Source organism: Pipistrellus kuhlii, unplaced genomic scaffold, assembly GCF_014108245.1.
Source record: "Pipistrellus kuhlii isolate mPipKuh1 unplaced genomic scaffold, mPipKuh1.p scaffold_m20_p_3, whole genome shotgun sequence".
Classification (NCBI taxonomy): Eukaryota; Metazoa; Chordata; class Mammalia; order Chiroptera; family Vespertilionidae; genus Pipistrellus; species Pipistrellus kuhlii.
The window spans coordinates 21592449-21609651 of record NW_023425529.1 but is presented as its reverse complement, the minus strand read 5'-3'; the positions used below and the strand labels follow the sequence as shown (position 1 = coordinate 21609651).

Genomic DNA, 17203 nt, shown 5'->3' with positions numbered 1-17203 from the left:
TTAAGATATAAATTGCATAAATTATGTTCAATGTAGTCAAAACATCTGGAAAAGAAGACACTAATTTGAAAGAAAAAAAGAGATAGATAAATCATCGACAGTGAATTAAGATTGACTGCAATAAATCAAGAAGAAAATCATATTAAAGAGCAAGAAACCTTTGTTAAACTAAAATTTGTTAGCCAATTCTCTTGTTGACTTTGGGTGAGTCTCTTCCTTTAAATGGTCTAATATTTCATAATTAGACCATTTAAAGACCACATTGGAATTTTTTTTTTAATTCAGGCAAATATTTAGCATTAAACTATAATTAGGCCTTATTCATAAACAAAACAAAATTTTCATTTGCTCAGGAATTAGAAATACCTGTTATTTCCATTACATTTAAAATAAATTCTTTATGGCTGAATAATAGCAAATGCAATATTCCCTTCTGTGAATCACCTGGTGTGTTTATGGTTTTACTGGCTTATGTAAATTAAGATTGCTAGATTTTTTTTTTTTTTTTTTTAGAGAAAGCTATCATTTAACTTTACTCAGTTTCAAATCAAAATTTCTGACTTCCTCTTTTTTTGGTTTCAGGGATATGTGTTTATACTTAGCCTTTTTATTTAGTTAGGAGTTACATATTGCACAATTCTTAGGACAAAATCATTGTTCTTATGTATCATTAACCTTGCACGAACTCATGCACGAATTACATTCTAAAACTTGAAGGAACCTTAAGGAACAGTTGGTCTAGACCCTCATTTTATAGATGAGGCAACTGAACTCCAAAGGGCCTGAGCCACTTTTCTAAGGAAATACAATTTATCCCTGAGAGCCACAGCTGGAATCCAAACCTCTGTAGCCCTCATTAAGGGCCTCTTCCCCCCCAAACATGGGTGTTTTCCCTTCATTTCCACGTAACTAGGGATGAGGAAGCCTCCTTAAAATTTCCTTTGCCCAGAAGACCAACTTATCCAGATTGGCACTTGCTTATTATGTACAGAAATCAGTACAAAACACTGGTCACTGCCCTATGAGTCCACCATCCAGATTCCTCTAACATAAACAGAAGAAACTTGTAGAACATGCAAGTCATCTTTTTGGTGGGTAGGAGAAACACTTTTAAGGAAGTATAAAAGTTGTGTGGTTTAGCTGTGGGCAGCTGGCAAATTGCAACGAAACCCCAAAACGTACAGTGGAAAATGGGAGAAATCAATGAAGAAGAGGCATCAGTCAGCCTCAGGTGCAGGAATGGAGTCATGGAACGGTGACATGCCTCACAGCCTAACTCAGAAAACAATGCTTGCATGGGGCTGCTGGCCATGCAGGTCTGCATAAAAGGAGTAACACAGCAATGATCCTCTGCAAAGAAGTCAATAGGATAACCTTCCACAAACTCCCATCATTACCATCACCCTACTCATCTGCCCCATGAATGCCCATGTACTCTATCATTCATCATCTTCCTACAGATTCATCCAGTGTATGGCCACCTTCTGCATGGATACCCTGGGCCATCTCTTCTGGCCCAGTCACAGACATCACTCTAACAAGTTTCACCTCCAGCTCTTCTGTATCATCAATTCTTCCTGCTCTGGTGAATCACTCTAATGAACGCATGGACAAGCTGTTTCCAGCTAGATAAGGAAATAAGAAACACAAACAAAGCAAAACCCAACCAAACAAATTAACACTCTTGGGTACTTTCTCTCAGCTCCTGCTCATTTTCTCTCCTTTTCACAATTATACTCCTCACAAGTTTTGTTATTCCAGCTATCTTCAGTTTTTCCCCTTTCATACTCCCTTGAAATCTTTTTAATTATTTTTTTTCTCTCACCATGCCATCCAAATGCCTCCTCCTCAAATCACCAGTGACTTCTGGGTTGTGAAGATCAATTGTCATTTCTTATCTTGACTTATCAGCAGGCTGGACAAGTCAATCACTGTACTCACTAAAGCACTTTCTTTGCTTGGTTCTTGGCACATCACATTTTTCTGGCTCTTATTTCACTGGCCACTCCTCAGATTTTTTTTTCCTGGTTCCTGTTCATTACTTCCACTTCTTAAGGATAGAGTGCCCCTGGACTTAGTCCTTGAATAGCATTTTTTCTCCTTTATTTATTCCTCAATAACCTCATCCATTTGGTTTCCAGACTACCCTCAAATTTTTATTTCCAATCCTAAAGACTCCAAGCTCCAGTGCCTATTCAGTGTCTGCTCTTTAATGTTTAATTGACACTTTCAAATGATGACACACCCAAATCCTGAACTCTGATCTTTCCCCAAAACCTGCCTCTTCCATAATGTTTACCAACTCAATAAGTAGTACCTCAGTCCTTCCAAAAGAAAATTTCTATCACTCACATGACTACCATCCTGATGCAAGCAAGTATAATATCTTATCTGGATAGATGCAATTAGCCTCCTAACTTTAAGATGACCGTGTAATTTATCAAAAGTGTCCAAATTAGCCCTGGCCGGTTTGGCTCAGTGGATAAGGTTTGGCTCAGTGGATAAAATATAAACCTACAGACTTAAGGGTCCCAGGTTTGATTCATGGTCAGGGCATATGCCTGGGTTGAGGGCTCGATCCCTGACGGTGTGCAGGAGGCAGCCAAGCAATGATTCTCTCTCATCGCTGATATTTCTATCTCTCTCTCTCCCTCTCAAAAATCAATAAAAAATAAAAATAAAAAAGTGCCGAAACTGACTTGGCTCAGTGGTAGAGCATCGGTCTGTGGACTGAAAGGTCCCAGGTTCTATTCCAGTCAGGGGCATGTAGATTGGTTGCGGTCACATCCCCAGTGGGGGGTGTGCAAGAGGCAGCTGGTCAATGTTTCTCTGTCATCGATGTTTCTAGCTCTCTATCCCTCTCCCTTCCTCTCTGTAAAAAATCAATAAAATATATTTTAAAAAATACAAATAAAAAAGTGTCCAAATTAAAATAGTTTGGGGAAGAAAAAGGATTATTAAAGAGGACAATGGGGATGTACTGCCATCTTATCTAGCTGCCTTTACCCTCAGCTCTGAACAGCCTATCCTTCCCAAAGTGATCCTGTAAAACTTACCAGGTCAGGTGACTTCTCTGCTTGAACCATCCAAAGGAGTGCCGTCTTACTCAGAATAGAATGTCTTTTCCATGACCCTTCATTATCTGCTCCTCAGTTACCTCTTGGCTCTTTGATTTACTACTCTTCTGTTTACTTCACTTCAGCCGCACTGCCTTCCTGACGTGTCTTTGAACTTGCCAAGCACACTGGTCCTTCTGCAGCTTTGCACTGTGGTTCCCTCTGCCCCGACAGAATCTCCTCCTGTTATCCACAAGGCTCACTCCTTCTTCCAGGTTTTCACTGAAATATCACCTTTACAGTGAAACGTATTCCTCCCTTCCTACAAAAATTGCACTTCCTAATCCCCATAACACTTCCCCCTTCTTGGCTTCATTTTTAATCCACTTATCATCTTTGGATATCTTCTATTTTTCATCCCTTTTTCTTCACTTAGAATAAGGGTAGAAGTTTTGTCATTTATTTCTGTGTGCTCTGCACATAGAATAGTGCCTAGCACAAAGTAAATTCTTAATAAGTATTTGTTGACTGATAGAATGAATTCATTTTTTAAACAGTATAGTACCTTAAGTATTTTATTAGTTCTTTTTAACTGACCGGCAGCATATATGTATATATTCTTCCTTCTTCCCTTCCTTCTCTCTGGGCTCCATTGACACATTTATTCACATTCTTATTTTATTAAATACATTTTCTTTCTTTTTTTGTGGGGTTAAGGAGAATAAGTCAGTCACTTACTAGGAGAGGATTTAAGAAAAGCATGGGTGGATAGGGAGAGGAACTTTGACTTTAGTATACTGTGACTCACAGCACTTCACTCACTTCTCACCAAATATGAGAACTGTGTATATCCAAGCAACTATACCCAAAATTATAAACTCAATGACTTCAACATAACAAAAAATAAATTTTCTCAGCTGGGAGTGAGACCATAAAGGGTGTAATGACTGGGCTTTTATTCAGTTAGAAATGACATTTCATCCAAATGTGTGTAATTATTTGTAATCTGAACTATTATGAGAGAAAATAGATTTTAATATTCTCCATATTCTTAACATCTGAAAATCTTTTTATTTTTTTTGGCCTATAATCCAATTATGTTTTAAAGATTCTTAATTTATATAAAATCTTTCATGACTGAGGTTAAAAAAAAAATCAAGCCAATGTCATTAATACCCAAATTACAAAACAGGAAGCCACACAGATGGATGTGTGGCTCCTCCCAGTTCTGTTAAATGTGTTAATAGAAAATGGAAGTTTTTCATTTAAAAAAACAACACCCAAATCCAGGAAATCATAAGCAACCGATGGATATAAAGTACTGGATCACTATTTCTGGACACAGGCTCAACAGTATGTGGTGGGTCAAATTTCTCAAGGCTCGAGCTTGCTCAAATAAGGACACTGCACTAAATTACAAGTCTCTCCCAGCACTAAAGTTACTTAATTTTTTATCTTGAACATGCCTGAGCACAGCTATGATCAGGATAAGGCAGAAGTTTGACCACCAGGATAAGGCAAAGTTTGACATTCTGTCTTTTGGCTTCCCCTGACCCCATGGGCTGTTTCTTCTGTCTCTCTTGCTGGCTTCTCCTCCTCTGCTCAGTTTCTAAGTGCTGGGATGCATCTTCTAGGCTAGACCCAGGGCTTCTCTTCTCCTGTATTTCTGCCTACTACTTGGTGCTCTTATCCAGACACCCTCAAATTTCTATTTCCAGCCTACAAGTTTCTCCTGATCTCCTTGTATCAATCTATCTGACAACTGCACTTGGATGTTTTCTCAATATTTTTATTTCCAAGGAAGATGCCTTGATTCTCACCTTACCTCAAGTTTACTTCTCTACATTTTCCAGTCTTTTCAACCTCAGTGAATTGCACCACCATCCACCTTAGATGCTCAGAGCAAAACCTAGTATTCATGCTTAATTTTCCTGTCTCCCATTTCCTATTTTCACTCCTTTAGAAAGTCCTGTGAACAAAACCTCCAAAATAGCATCTGAATGTTGTCCACTTTTTTTTTCTTTTCTTTTTCTTTTTTTAATGTTGTCCACTTTTCTCCATCTCTATTACTACCACTTTGGTCAAAATTGCCATCATTTCCCACAGCACTTGTTTGATTTAGAATGCTGTTTCTGTGTTTTGTTTTTTAAAAAATATATATATTTTATTGATTTTTTCACAGAGAGGAAGAGAGAGGGACAGAGAGTTAGAAACATTGATGAGAGAGAATCATCAACCAGCTGCTACCCTACTGGGGATGTGCCCGCAACCAAGGTACATGTCCTTGACCGGAATCGAACCTGGGACCCTTTAGTCCACAGGCCAACGCTCTATCCACTGAGCCAAACCGGTGCCAGGTTAAATATGTGTTTGTTTTTTTAAAAAATTAATATTAGTGAGAGAGCAAGGCAAAGGAATAGAGACATCAATGAGAAGAAAACACCAATATGTTGCCTCCTGCTTTGTAGGCTAGGGATTGAGCCTGCAAAGCAGGCATGTACCCTGACCAGGAATCAAACTGGGACCTCTTGGTTCATAAGTCAATGATCAACCACTGAGCAACACCAACCAGGCTAGAATGCTGTCTTTAAAGCTAAGGACAAATAGTCCCTTAATTGGTCTCCCCACCTTTATTACTGACCCAACCATCCTTACTCCCTTGAACACCCAGAGGGATTATTTTAAATATGTCAGGTTATTATTTTTTAATTCTCTAAATAGTTTCATATTGTACTCGAAATAAAATCTCAGCTGTATGCCTTACAAATCCTGTATAATTTGGCCTCTGCCTAGTCCCTCTGCCTTGCTTGCTCTGTCCCAACCTTCTCATGGCAGATACTTTCTTGTTGTTCAGATATGTCTTCATTGCTTCTTCAAAGAAAGTTGTGTTTTCTTTAATTACATAGTCACTCTGTACCACACTATCCCATTGCAATGCTCTGTAAAGAACTTATTGTTCTGTCTCTTTACTGGATCATAAACATGTTGTGAATAGCTACTGATAAAGTTCTGCAGGTTCATTACTACAAGTTCCCTGCAGGTTCATCTGAACAGTGCGGAGAAGGTTGTCAATACATATTTATTAAGTGAATGATTGAATGAATGCCCACAGTTCCTTTCAAGGTACACGCATCTGTGCACTGAGCCCCTAGTCCTATATAATAAAAGGCTAATATACAAATAAATTGAATGGCGGAATGACCAGTTGGTATGACATGCATTGACCACCAGGGGACATTTGCTTAATACAGGAACTGCCCCATGGTGGTCAATACACTCCCACAGGGGGAGTGCTACTCATCCAGAAGGCGGGCTCACAGCTGATGAGTGGAGTGGTAGTGGCAGGAGTGCTAAGGATGTCAGTCGTACATCCCTCAAGGGCTCCCAGACTGTGAGAGGGTGCAGGCTGGGCAGAGGAACCCCCTACCCTGAGTGAACAAATTTCATGCACCGGGCCTTTAGTTGATAACAATTAAAAATTTCTGACAATTGTTTTGAAGACTCTCTATCCTTGCACATGCCATCTTGAATTGATTTATATTGTACTGGGTTCATAAATAGTTTGATTTCTTTATATAGATATCAATCTTGTCCTCCATGATGGCAAGTAGAATGACTCCAAACAGGCCTCTGTCACAGAGAAATTGAATTAGGATTGTTAACCCAACCAATTTTGGTCTAGGTTCAGCAATAGCATTATGATTCACACAAGCCCTGAAAATCTGGATGCTGAAATTGTATTTTTCTATAAAGTAAAATTAATTTGACTTCCATGTATAGCAAATAATTGCTTTAAAGAAACATAAAATGACAAGCATTACATTTTTGTAAAAGGAAACATAATTTCAATTTAATTATTACTAAAGCAAAATGTTTTTATTTCTCTGAAAGGTGAAACTTATTTTGGTTAAATAATAATTGGAATACTATTTTCAACTTTGAGGTTGGCAATTTCAATTCAATTCATTCAGTATCTACTGAGCATCTATAGTAGGCAAGGCATCGTGTTACAGGAAATTGAAAGATCTTATAAAATACAGTAACGTGATGAGTAGAATAGAAAATAGGCAAATGAATAAAAAGTAAGGTTATTTATTATAGTTTTTAGGATGGGGGAAGGGAAGACTGAGAATAGGTACATTATATTGAGACGATAATGTTTTCAGAAAGGAAAAAAATAGAGGCAATATACTGTGTGATATTAAAATATCAACAAGGAAAAGTTTATTGGTTCTAAGGGTTCTGACTCACTAGAAATAATTTCTGTGGGAACTTGCTTTTCATTCTTAAAAAATTTTAAAAACTTTCTTACCTAGTTTAAGTAGGTCTGTCCGTTAACAGAGATCTATGGAGGCCAAAACCTCATTATAAGATTGGGAAACTATCATGGTTTTTACTCAGACTCCAATGTAGTATGAGTATAATTATTCCAGTTTATGACTTAACCCATACTCGCTTCATAGATCATCCTATATAATAAAATTCTAATATGCTAAGTGTCTGGTCATCTGGTCGTCTGTTCAGCCAATCAAATGTAATATGCTAATGATATGCTAAGGTCTCTCAACCACTCCCTATGACAAGCACTGACAGCCAGGGGATAGACAGTTGACTGGTTGACCAGTCAGTATGACATGCACTGACCACCAGGGAGCATACACACTGAGCAGTAGGTTAGCTTGCTGCTGGAGTCCAGCTGATCTGGACTGAGCAAGACAGGTCACACACCCCCTGGAGCCCTCCCATAGTTCCTCCCTGGCTAGCCAACCTCCTGTGTCCCTCCCTGGACCTGATCGTGCACTGGTGGGGTCTCTTGGCTTGGCCTGTGCCCTCTCAAAATCCAGGCTGAGGGACCCTTCTTCCGTGCCCCCCCAACCCCTTCTCCATGGAGTGCACAAATATCATGTACTGGACCTCTAGTCCATAATGTCACATAAAAGTGATAGTGAAGGATGCAACAGGCCCACTGAATGCGATTTTGGTAAGAGCACCTCTGAACTTGCACGTTATGTGAGACTAATAAATCAAATGAGTTGTGTAAAGCAGCTAGTCCCTGAGAATCACAGCTACTGGTAATGATAAATCTTGGGGAAAGAAAGGCATGGGGAACATGAGCATAATCTTTAAATAGTTACACTTTCCCAGAAATGAATTTTAAACTGACATTTATATATGGGCAAATTTATAGGTAATGGTTGAAATTGACAGAGAGGCTATTTTTTTTCTTAATATTGTAGAAAGATCATGAAATGCTGGAAGTTGGTGATAGCCACATTTTTAGAATTCAAGTCTAGACTGCTAGGGAAGAAGAGCAGGTTGCCTGTAGTGCCCCAAATTGAACTCTACTAGAGTCTCAATAGAAGCAGTACCACCTCCCTGAGGGTACTTTGAAGTTTGCAAAATGTTTTTAATAGTTACCACAGAAGCTAACTGGACTTTTGTGAGTGGGACATGGAAATGCTAGATGTCCTGCAATGATGAAGAAAGCTCCAAACAGAAACATTGTCCATATCCAATGTATCACGTGACTTTCTGATGCCACATCAGAATAAACCCATTATAAATATAATTGCAAGTTTATATTTTACTGTGTAATACTGGATCTTTTTCCCCCCAATGAGTTAAGTAAAATAACTTAGAAGTAGGCTGTCAGCAAAGCAAGAAAGATATGCAAGTGGAATTAAGAAGAGATTTAAAAATTATGTAATAATTTACTTTTTTCTACCCATAGTGTCCATTCAATATGTTATGTATTTCCAACTACCTATTTAAGTTTAAAGGGTTTCAGTGCAAGAATTTAGTTTTTGCATGGCAAATATAAGACAAAAAATTTAAGACAGTGCAATAGATTACAGAGAAATGCGATTATTGGGTAAACTAAGGAAAGATTATGCTTTGTTTTCTTTGGGCTATTCTAGGAGTCTTCTAAATGTACATTACTGTCAGCTATGCTATTTATGGCATTTAAGCTGCTAACAAAAATACCCTGGATCAATTTTTACTTACAGCTGCACATATGAACATAGGCAATAACAGTGATTATTTGAGACTCATGAATACACTCAGACACAGCTTAAAATTAGCAGACATCTGAAACAGTGATATCAGTGAGTTACGTTAAGTGTTTTAAAATATTTTGCCATTTTATATATTTTAATAAAAAAATAAGATCTCTGCTGTGAAAATTACTTATTGAATTGAAATGCATTTATTTTGGGGGTCAGTATTCAAACTGATAATACTGTTCCTTGAGGTCTACCATACAACTTTTTGCCAATCCATCCTTTTTTGCCTGCTGCTGATTATAGAATGATCATCTCAGAGGTCCCTTTATCTATTAGAAACTAAATGAATATATCAATGCATGGTACATTGTTTTTTTGTTTTGTGTTTTTTGTTTGTTTGAAGCATTACAAATAGTAGTACTTATTTGTGTTTCATAATATGGAAATTTATTTTGATACTACACTACAACAATAAGTTTTAGCTCAGTTTCAAGAATTTCATACTTTCCTCATTTCTCCTCATCCACAACTTATTATTTTTCTTGGCATTATTATTTCTACTTTAATAAAGGTTATTTCTCTCTTTCTTTTAGAAGATGAAAATATATCTAGTCTCTTATATTTCTCTAAATTTTAGGTTTTATTCTATCTGTACTATGCTTGCTCAGTTATTTATAAGTAATCAACATGAACTTGTTCATTTCTTCATTTATTTGTATACTTCTTATATGGAGGAACTACTGATCCTTTTACTTCTTATAAACTCCAATTTATTTATATTAATAATGTGTGGTCATCAAGTAATTTCATTATGATATTTTTTGAAGAGCTGTATCTGAACATATACATAGGGAATCCATACCCATTTATTATAAATTTGAGTCCTGGTGCATGCATGAATTCATGCTCCAGTGGGATATGTTGGCCTGGCCTGTGGAATTGGGCTGAAACTGGCTTTCTGACATCCCCTGAGGGGTCCTGGATTGCAAGAGGGCTCAGGTCAGGCCAAGGGATCCCACCAGTTCATGATCAGGGCCAGGGAGGGACTGCGGAAGGGCTCCAGGGCATGTCTGGCCCATCTCACTCAGTCCCAATCGGCTAGACCCTAGCAGCAAGCTAACCTACTAGCTGGAGTGTCTATCCCCTGGTGGTTAGTGCACATCATAGGGAGCATATGAGCGACATTAGCATATCATTAGCATATTACACTTTGATTGGTTAAATGGCTATTGGACATAGGGAGACAGCATATTAGGCTTTTATTATATGGTATTATTTTATTTTATCTTGATTTTATATTAAAGTTAAGACATCAAATTTTAAAATATCAACACATGGGTTATTTTTCTTATGCATTTAATTGAAGATATTAAAGAGAGCATTACATAATAATGATATGAAAAGGAAATGGCTCCTGATGGGTTGAGTACACTGCACTGGATAATCTCAAAGGTCCTTTCATCTTTAAGTCCTGAGATTCCTTAGTTTCTCTAAGCTTACTATGATTGATGGACACTCCTGTCTCCCAACACAGTAAACATTGCTCTCACAGAAACTTATACTAAAATGAACACAATATTTTGGTAATATAAATGACTATATTTTACGTCTAAAAGAGAGCGAGCTGTTTTTTGCTATTTCACTGAGTTGAGAAGACCATGCTAAACCAAGAAATGCAAATGCTAGTTTCCCCAGCATGATCACTTTCACACTCACACCTGTGCACTCATCTCACCTAGCTTGACAAGGCGGAGCATGGAGGTATTACTTCCTCTTTCAGTGCACGCAGTTACAGAGAGATTGTAGATATCTCCTGGAGGCAGGCTGAGAATTGCAGTCATGACATTGCGTGTTACCTGCAAGATCATCGAAATCGAGGGCTTAACCTTCTGATCAAGTTGAACTCTAATACCATTCTAAACTATTACAGGACTATCACAGACATGGTTTCTCTGTTCTGTGCTGCAATCTACAATTGATTACAATCTTATGAGTAAGTTATTTCCTCTAAAAATGATATAAATTTTTTATCTGAGCCAAATGCAAAGTAGCTCTAAATATGCATAATCCATATCAGAGAATTTTTGCAGTTAATTCCCTTGTTTGGAACAGGTATCACTGATATTTTCCCTGCTGGGCTGTTCCTGATAGAAATATTTCTCAGCCCTGAAACACGCAGAAGAAACATAGCCATATCAGGATACTTGGCTTCTTAACTGAAACTGTATATCCCAGAACTTCCCTGTAGCTAGAGGAAAGCATATGATCCAATTCTGACCAATGGTTTGTAAATAGAAGTCATGTGGGCAACTTATAGTTTTATTCACACTGTGTAGGTACCAGGCTTTCATGTCCTGTCTTCCCTGCACAGGTGATTCTAATGATAATGGTCACACTGTGCAGATAAGGCTGATATAGAGTGGCAGTTGGAGCAACAGAGAGAGAGCATCTGGACCTTGGATGCTCCTTTATGGTACAGAAGAGGTGCCCTGTTAGTCTTGGGCTAGCAGGAGAGACACACAAACTTTGATTTTCTTTGAGCCACTATATTTTTCTTAAATTAAAGTCATTTACTCTGTACCCTTAGCTAACATAATGCCAAAAAGCTTATTATACCAGGAGAAAAGAAATCAGCATTACTAACATGCCCAAATATGTAGGTGTTGGGGGATATAATGACAAAATATTGAAATTCCTTAACTATGGTTTTCTTGAAAATGTTTGACATCCTGAAGAAAACACCCAAATCATAACTTTCCTAAGTGGAATTCATAGTAAAAACTATTTCAGCTAACTATTAAAGATTGAAAAGTAAGCTCTATTAAAAAAGGAATTTAATTTTTTTTCACTATCCTATCTCTAGAGCATAAAACAATGCCAATAGGCCTACAAGCATTTGCTTAATGTCTCAATACATTTTGCTTAATGGTTTTCCATGGTTTATGCTAATGAATGTTCAGATGCCCATACTGGGATTCAAAGAAACATACACTCTTTTTAATTTTCTTCTTTCCTTCTGCAACCACCATCCAATGGAGCATTCTAGAATGGGAGAGATCAGTTGTGTCATCCCCATATGTCCAACTGATATATAACAGACTGTTGAAATATTCCACAGAAGTGATTTCTGGAGCAACTGGGGCTATAAGATAGAAAAGAACACTTTAGTATAAGAGATTACTAATCATTAAAATGCTTATTCATACAGCATGAAATCCCATGTAATGTTAGAAAACTAAAATTCACACCATATGATGGTCCTGGGTAGACCTGGGACTCTCAGTACCACAGGTATACAATACAAGGTGGGCATTTGTTTCCTAGGACCTCACCTTACAGCTCAGATGCATGAAAGCCCCATCTGAACCTGAGGGTATCAAGGTCTTTTATGTAAACTTCAGTTACAAAATTCCTAAAATCTTCACTTGTTTCGGTATGCTTGTTGAATCAATAAATTAGTCATTAGGCTTTGGCCAACTTATTTTCAAAGAAGTACTAGAAGCTCTTTTCTATAAAAATACATCTTTTTTTTTTGTTTTTGTTGTGACACAGCCAAGGTGTTTATGGGAATAAAGGACAGTAGGAGTAGAGGGACAGAAAAGAAATATTGTTTCCATAAAACACAAGGCAGCATCATTGACAGTGTTTTAGTCCAGTGCTTTGCAGAAGGTAGGCTTTTAATAAATGCCTGTGGAAGGATTTTTATTTTATTTTATCATAATGCAAAGTTAAATTCTAACACTGACTTTATTAATGTATTTTATATTTTGATACATTTAAACTTTAAGAAAATTTCCAGTTGGGAAGAGCTCATCATAAGCTTTATAATATATGGCCCGTGAAAGCATATTTTCATTATTTTAAAAGTAAATGATAATTCTGAAGATTTGAAGAAACAAACAGTTGAATTTAAATTCCATGGGAATGGTGGTTCAGAGACAGGCAAGTTTTTTGTTCCATGATGCAGCAAAAAAACAACTAAAATATTTGGAGGAGAATTTCTACAAATCATAAAGAATTATTTTCTTTAATTTTCTATTGATACCCCATACAAACATTCATCACTAATGATACTTTGATATAATTCATTGTCTAGATTTGTGGTATATAGAGTAAAAAAACACATTTCTGTGTCATGTGAAATAACAGTAGCATCCTATATAATCAAAACCTAATATGCTAAGTGTCTGGTGGTCCGTTCTGCGAATTAAAGTGAATAAGCTAATGATATGTTAAGGCCCCTCAACCACTCACTATGACATTCGCTGACCACCAGGCAGTCAACTGATCAACCATTCACTATGATGTGCACTGACCATCAGGGGGCAGACGTTCTGACTGGTAGGTTAGCTTGCTGCTGGGGTCCAGCCTATTGGGACATGCCCTGGAGCCGTCCCACAGTTCCTCCCTAGCTGGCCAACCTCCCACATCTCTCCCTGACCCTGATCATGAATTGGTGGGGTCCCTTGGCCTGGCCTGTGCCTTCTTGCAATTTGGGCTGAGGGATTCCTCCCCCTCAACCCCTGCCCAAGTGCAGAAATTTCATGCATCGGACCTCTGGTGTCTACATATTTGACCATAAAATCTTGAAAATATCAACAATGTATCTTAGCAAATAACACAAACCCACATCATATTTCAGAATATTCTAATAAAGGATATTAACCCTGGCTTTTTTGTGGCCTCTTAATATATTCCCAATACTTCATTGTATGCAACTACCTATACTTATGTTTCTTAAAAAAAATATTTTCTTATGTTCTAATTATCATGAGGACAAAAACATACTTAAAATTTCAAACCCAGAAGCCCAGATCTCCCTTTCACAGGTACAAGGTCTTCAGATTTTTATATTCCATGTTGTTACTTTAAAATCCAGCATAGTGCTAAAGGACCACAAGATGTCACTATTTGTTTATTAAGCATTATTTGGTACACCAGCAGATAATTATGAACTTGCAGATAAACTGAGGTCCTGATAAATCACATCTTATAAAAATATTTTTTCCTGTTTCTTTTATACTGCACAATTTGGCAGTTTGGGTCACAATGGAAAAGCATGGGAAAGTGAAGTTTGTGATCCCCATTTGCTTTAAAATTAAATGAGAGAAGAAAAAAATGAGAATAAAAATAAATCAGCTACCATTATGTTTGAATAGTGATTAACATTAGATAATTTAATTCTCAACACTATTCATGGGGTATTGTTATGTCCACATCATAGATGTTGCAAATTGAGACCTGTATCAGATAAGACTATGGACCACCAATGTGAGCACAACTTAATAGTTTGTCCCAGGAAAAGACAGGAAATTACCAAAGATCAATTTCTTGAAGATTATTTAGACTGCCCACTCAGGCAAGTAGCTTATTAATTAACCATAATTACGTATCCAGACTTGTTTTGTCAACCTAATTGTTACATCATGACCTTTGCCCAATCCCAGTAGGATCCCAGTTTTGAAAGGTATGCCAGACCACTTGGGTCCAGAACTATAAATCCTATGAATGTTTCATGTCCCATGTGCCCCGCTGAGACACTGCAATGACTGCAAGGTGAGTTCCGTCTCACTGTGGAACCGAATGATCAATTGACTGGTTGCTATGATATACAATGCCCTGAGCTTGGCTCTCTTAGCCAGATGTGAGGTAATATTCTGAGTGTTACCAATGAGAAAATAGAAGTCTAGGATCATTGAGATAATTCTAAAGCCAGAAATTAGCAGAGCCAAGTCTGTTCAATCAAGTGTTCATATGGGAAGTCTGGGCTTTTTCCAGTCCTGACATAGCTATCTGAGAAGAGAAGAATATTCTCAGGGATTTAATACTAATAAAGTTATTGATACAATGAAGTTTAATTATAATTAATAAATATGTAATTGTTGATATAGTCAACAGCATAACACAAAGCTTCTTAAATAATTGGTATTTTCCCCTTTTTTTGAGCCAATGAGGGATGCTAGACATTAGCTAGTAAGGAAAAGTGATAAACCATATAAGTAAATTGTGTAAGAATTCACATAGAATTAATTTCTTACTTTTGTTTTTGAATTTATAAATTTCAATGGAACTAAGCTAGATGTCCAGCGAGGAAAACATTTTGCCAAAATTATTCTTCATCTAAAAATATTTTTATATTTTCTTTTCTTAATACAACTCTAATTACAGTCTTAGAGTTCACCCAAAAGTTCCTGAAAACCCGTAATTCAAACAACCAGGGTTAAAGTCTCTTTTATGAATTTCCCCTTTTCATCGTCACCTCTGATCACTTTTATCATCTCTGACATATGATGATAAACTACACAATTTAAGGCTCTGAGATCTAACATGAACATTTTTTTAAAGTTACTTAAACTTTGTGTCATGAATTTTTGCTAAGCAGCTTATTTAATTAAGAAATAATAATCTCTCTATATAAAAGCCTAAGCAACCGAATGATCATTTGACTGGTTGCTATAATATACACTGACCACAAGGAGGCAGATGCTGAATGCAGGAGCTGCCCCCTGGTGGACAGTGCACTCTCACAGCCAACCTCCCAAAGCCAGCCAACTTCCCATAGTCCCTCTCTCTACACTGGCTTGCCCTCCTGCCCTGTCCCCCATTTGCAGGGACACTACCTGTGCATGAATCTGTGCACTGGACCTTTAGTAGATAATAACAGAGAATAGATATTAGTATCATCCCCATTTTTCACATTAAAAAACCACCAACACTTAGAAAATTTAATTGCTCAAGGTCATATATGGCATTCAGTAGAGGTATGGTCCAAACCCAGGTCTACCTGTCTCCATGGGCTTTTAACTCCTGCAGTGGACAACACTGTAGTCAGCCTGGGCTTTGATGGTGTAATTAATAAGGACATGGAGGCCCTATAGCAAATACAGCCATCAAATGGGCCAAAGCAACTGAGTGCAGTCTGAAGCACATCTCTTTTCTGGTCAATTTCAAACAGGGGCACACCACTCAAGGGCAGTGATTCAGAATAAAAATTAATCAAAGGAAGAAACTCAGGATAAAAATAATATTTTAATTTTAAAGGCCATTATTTAAATTAATAATAATTTTCCAGTCTCAAGCGTATGATCTTCCATGGCACCGGGCTCAATCGGTCCTGAGTGAGTGACCAGCACTTTTTGGAAATGTGTCTCTTCAGAACCTTCCGCAGATAGTATTCTCTCCTCAGAAACTGTTCCCCGCACACCACTCACCTGTAACGAAGCTGATGGTGGAACTGTCACAGCAGCTCAATTCTGGGTCTCCCCATGTCACCATGGTCACTCGGAAGTTGTAGTACCACGCTGGCAACAGATTAGCTATTCTCTAAAAAACAAACAAGGAGACAAAAGACTAAGGGGCAAAATCATATATTTTTTAAATATAATTATCTCTATTTGGCCATGAAAAGAACTAATCAATAATTTTTATTTTATATTCTGTGCTTTGTCATATTCACAACATTCCCCACTAAAAGCACACACATACAACCTCTTTTAGGAATGAAGTAAGGTGTAAATAAAAGGCTATAAAAAATGTAATTTAAAAAAGTGATTCAAAGGTATAGAGTCAGATGCTTCCAATATTGGTCTCATTTTATAGTTTCCTAAGTTATATTACAGAAGTGAAATAGGACTTGTTTGCAAGTGACTATAGATACACGTCTCCCTATTTCTATGCCAAATGACCTTTCATAACTGTATGCTCCCAGGTTGAACCATAGGCATGTGCCCTTGATGGGTGACAATTATCAGAGTCATCAACTGGGTAGAGGGCATTTGTGTACTTCACGTGTAACCTGGAAGAAAACTGCACTTCTGCAATGATTTAAGGTTTAGAGAGAGCAATCTCTACCGGATCTCTAAGGGCCTGACACTATGGGTACTTAACCGTTTTGTCAATGTCAAGAATCATCATCATTACAGTTAAGCAGTGTCAACTAATTATTAAATGCTGAAAGGTGATCTCCTGTGTTTTTCTCCCCAGGAGCAGTAAGAAACAATAAGCACTTGGTAGCTCTACTAAAATATAGATTAACAAATAAACTAAGGTCGAAAGCCAGTTGCACACAATTCTTTCTCTCGCTCTCAAAACAAACAACTAAAATCAACCCTTAAAACAACCACAAAAACCTTGAGAGTAGCA

The 17203-nt window shown here is 37.4% G+C and overlaps 1 protein-coding gene across 3 annotated transcripts in view; it reads right to left on the bottom strand.

The window, feature by feature from the left end:
* PTPRO (protein tyrosine phosphatase receptor type O) overlaps positions 1-17203 on the bottom strand; it is a 203105-nt gene that overhangs the window by 53986 nt on the left and 131916 nt on the right. For 2 of the 3 annotated variants that reach the window (XM_036454558.2, XM_045587797.1), the window contains exons 10-12: positions 16273-16384; positions 12052-12203; positions 10797-10917 (exon numbers count right to left, since the gene is read on the bottom strand). In XM_036454558.2, coding sequence (XP_036310451.1) covers positions 10797-10917; positions 12052-12203; positions 16273-16384 — 385 coding nt within the window. Of the gene's footprint in view, positions 1-1825; positions 1962-10796; positions 10918-12051; positions 12204-16272; positions 16385-17203 lie in introns of those variants that run through there. The other variant, XM_045587798.1, reaches the window with a different exon arrangement.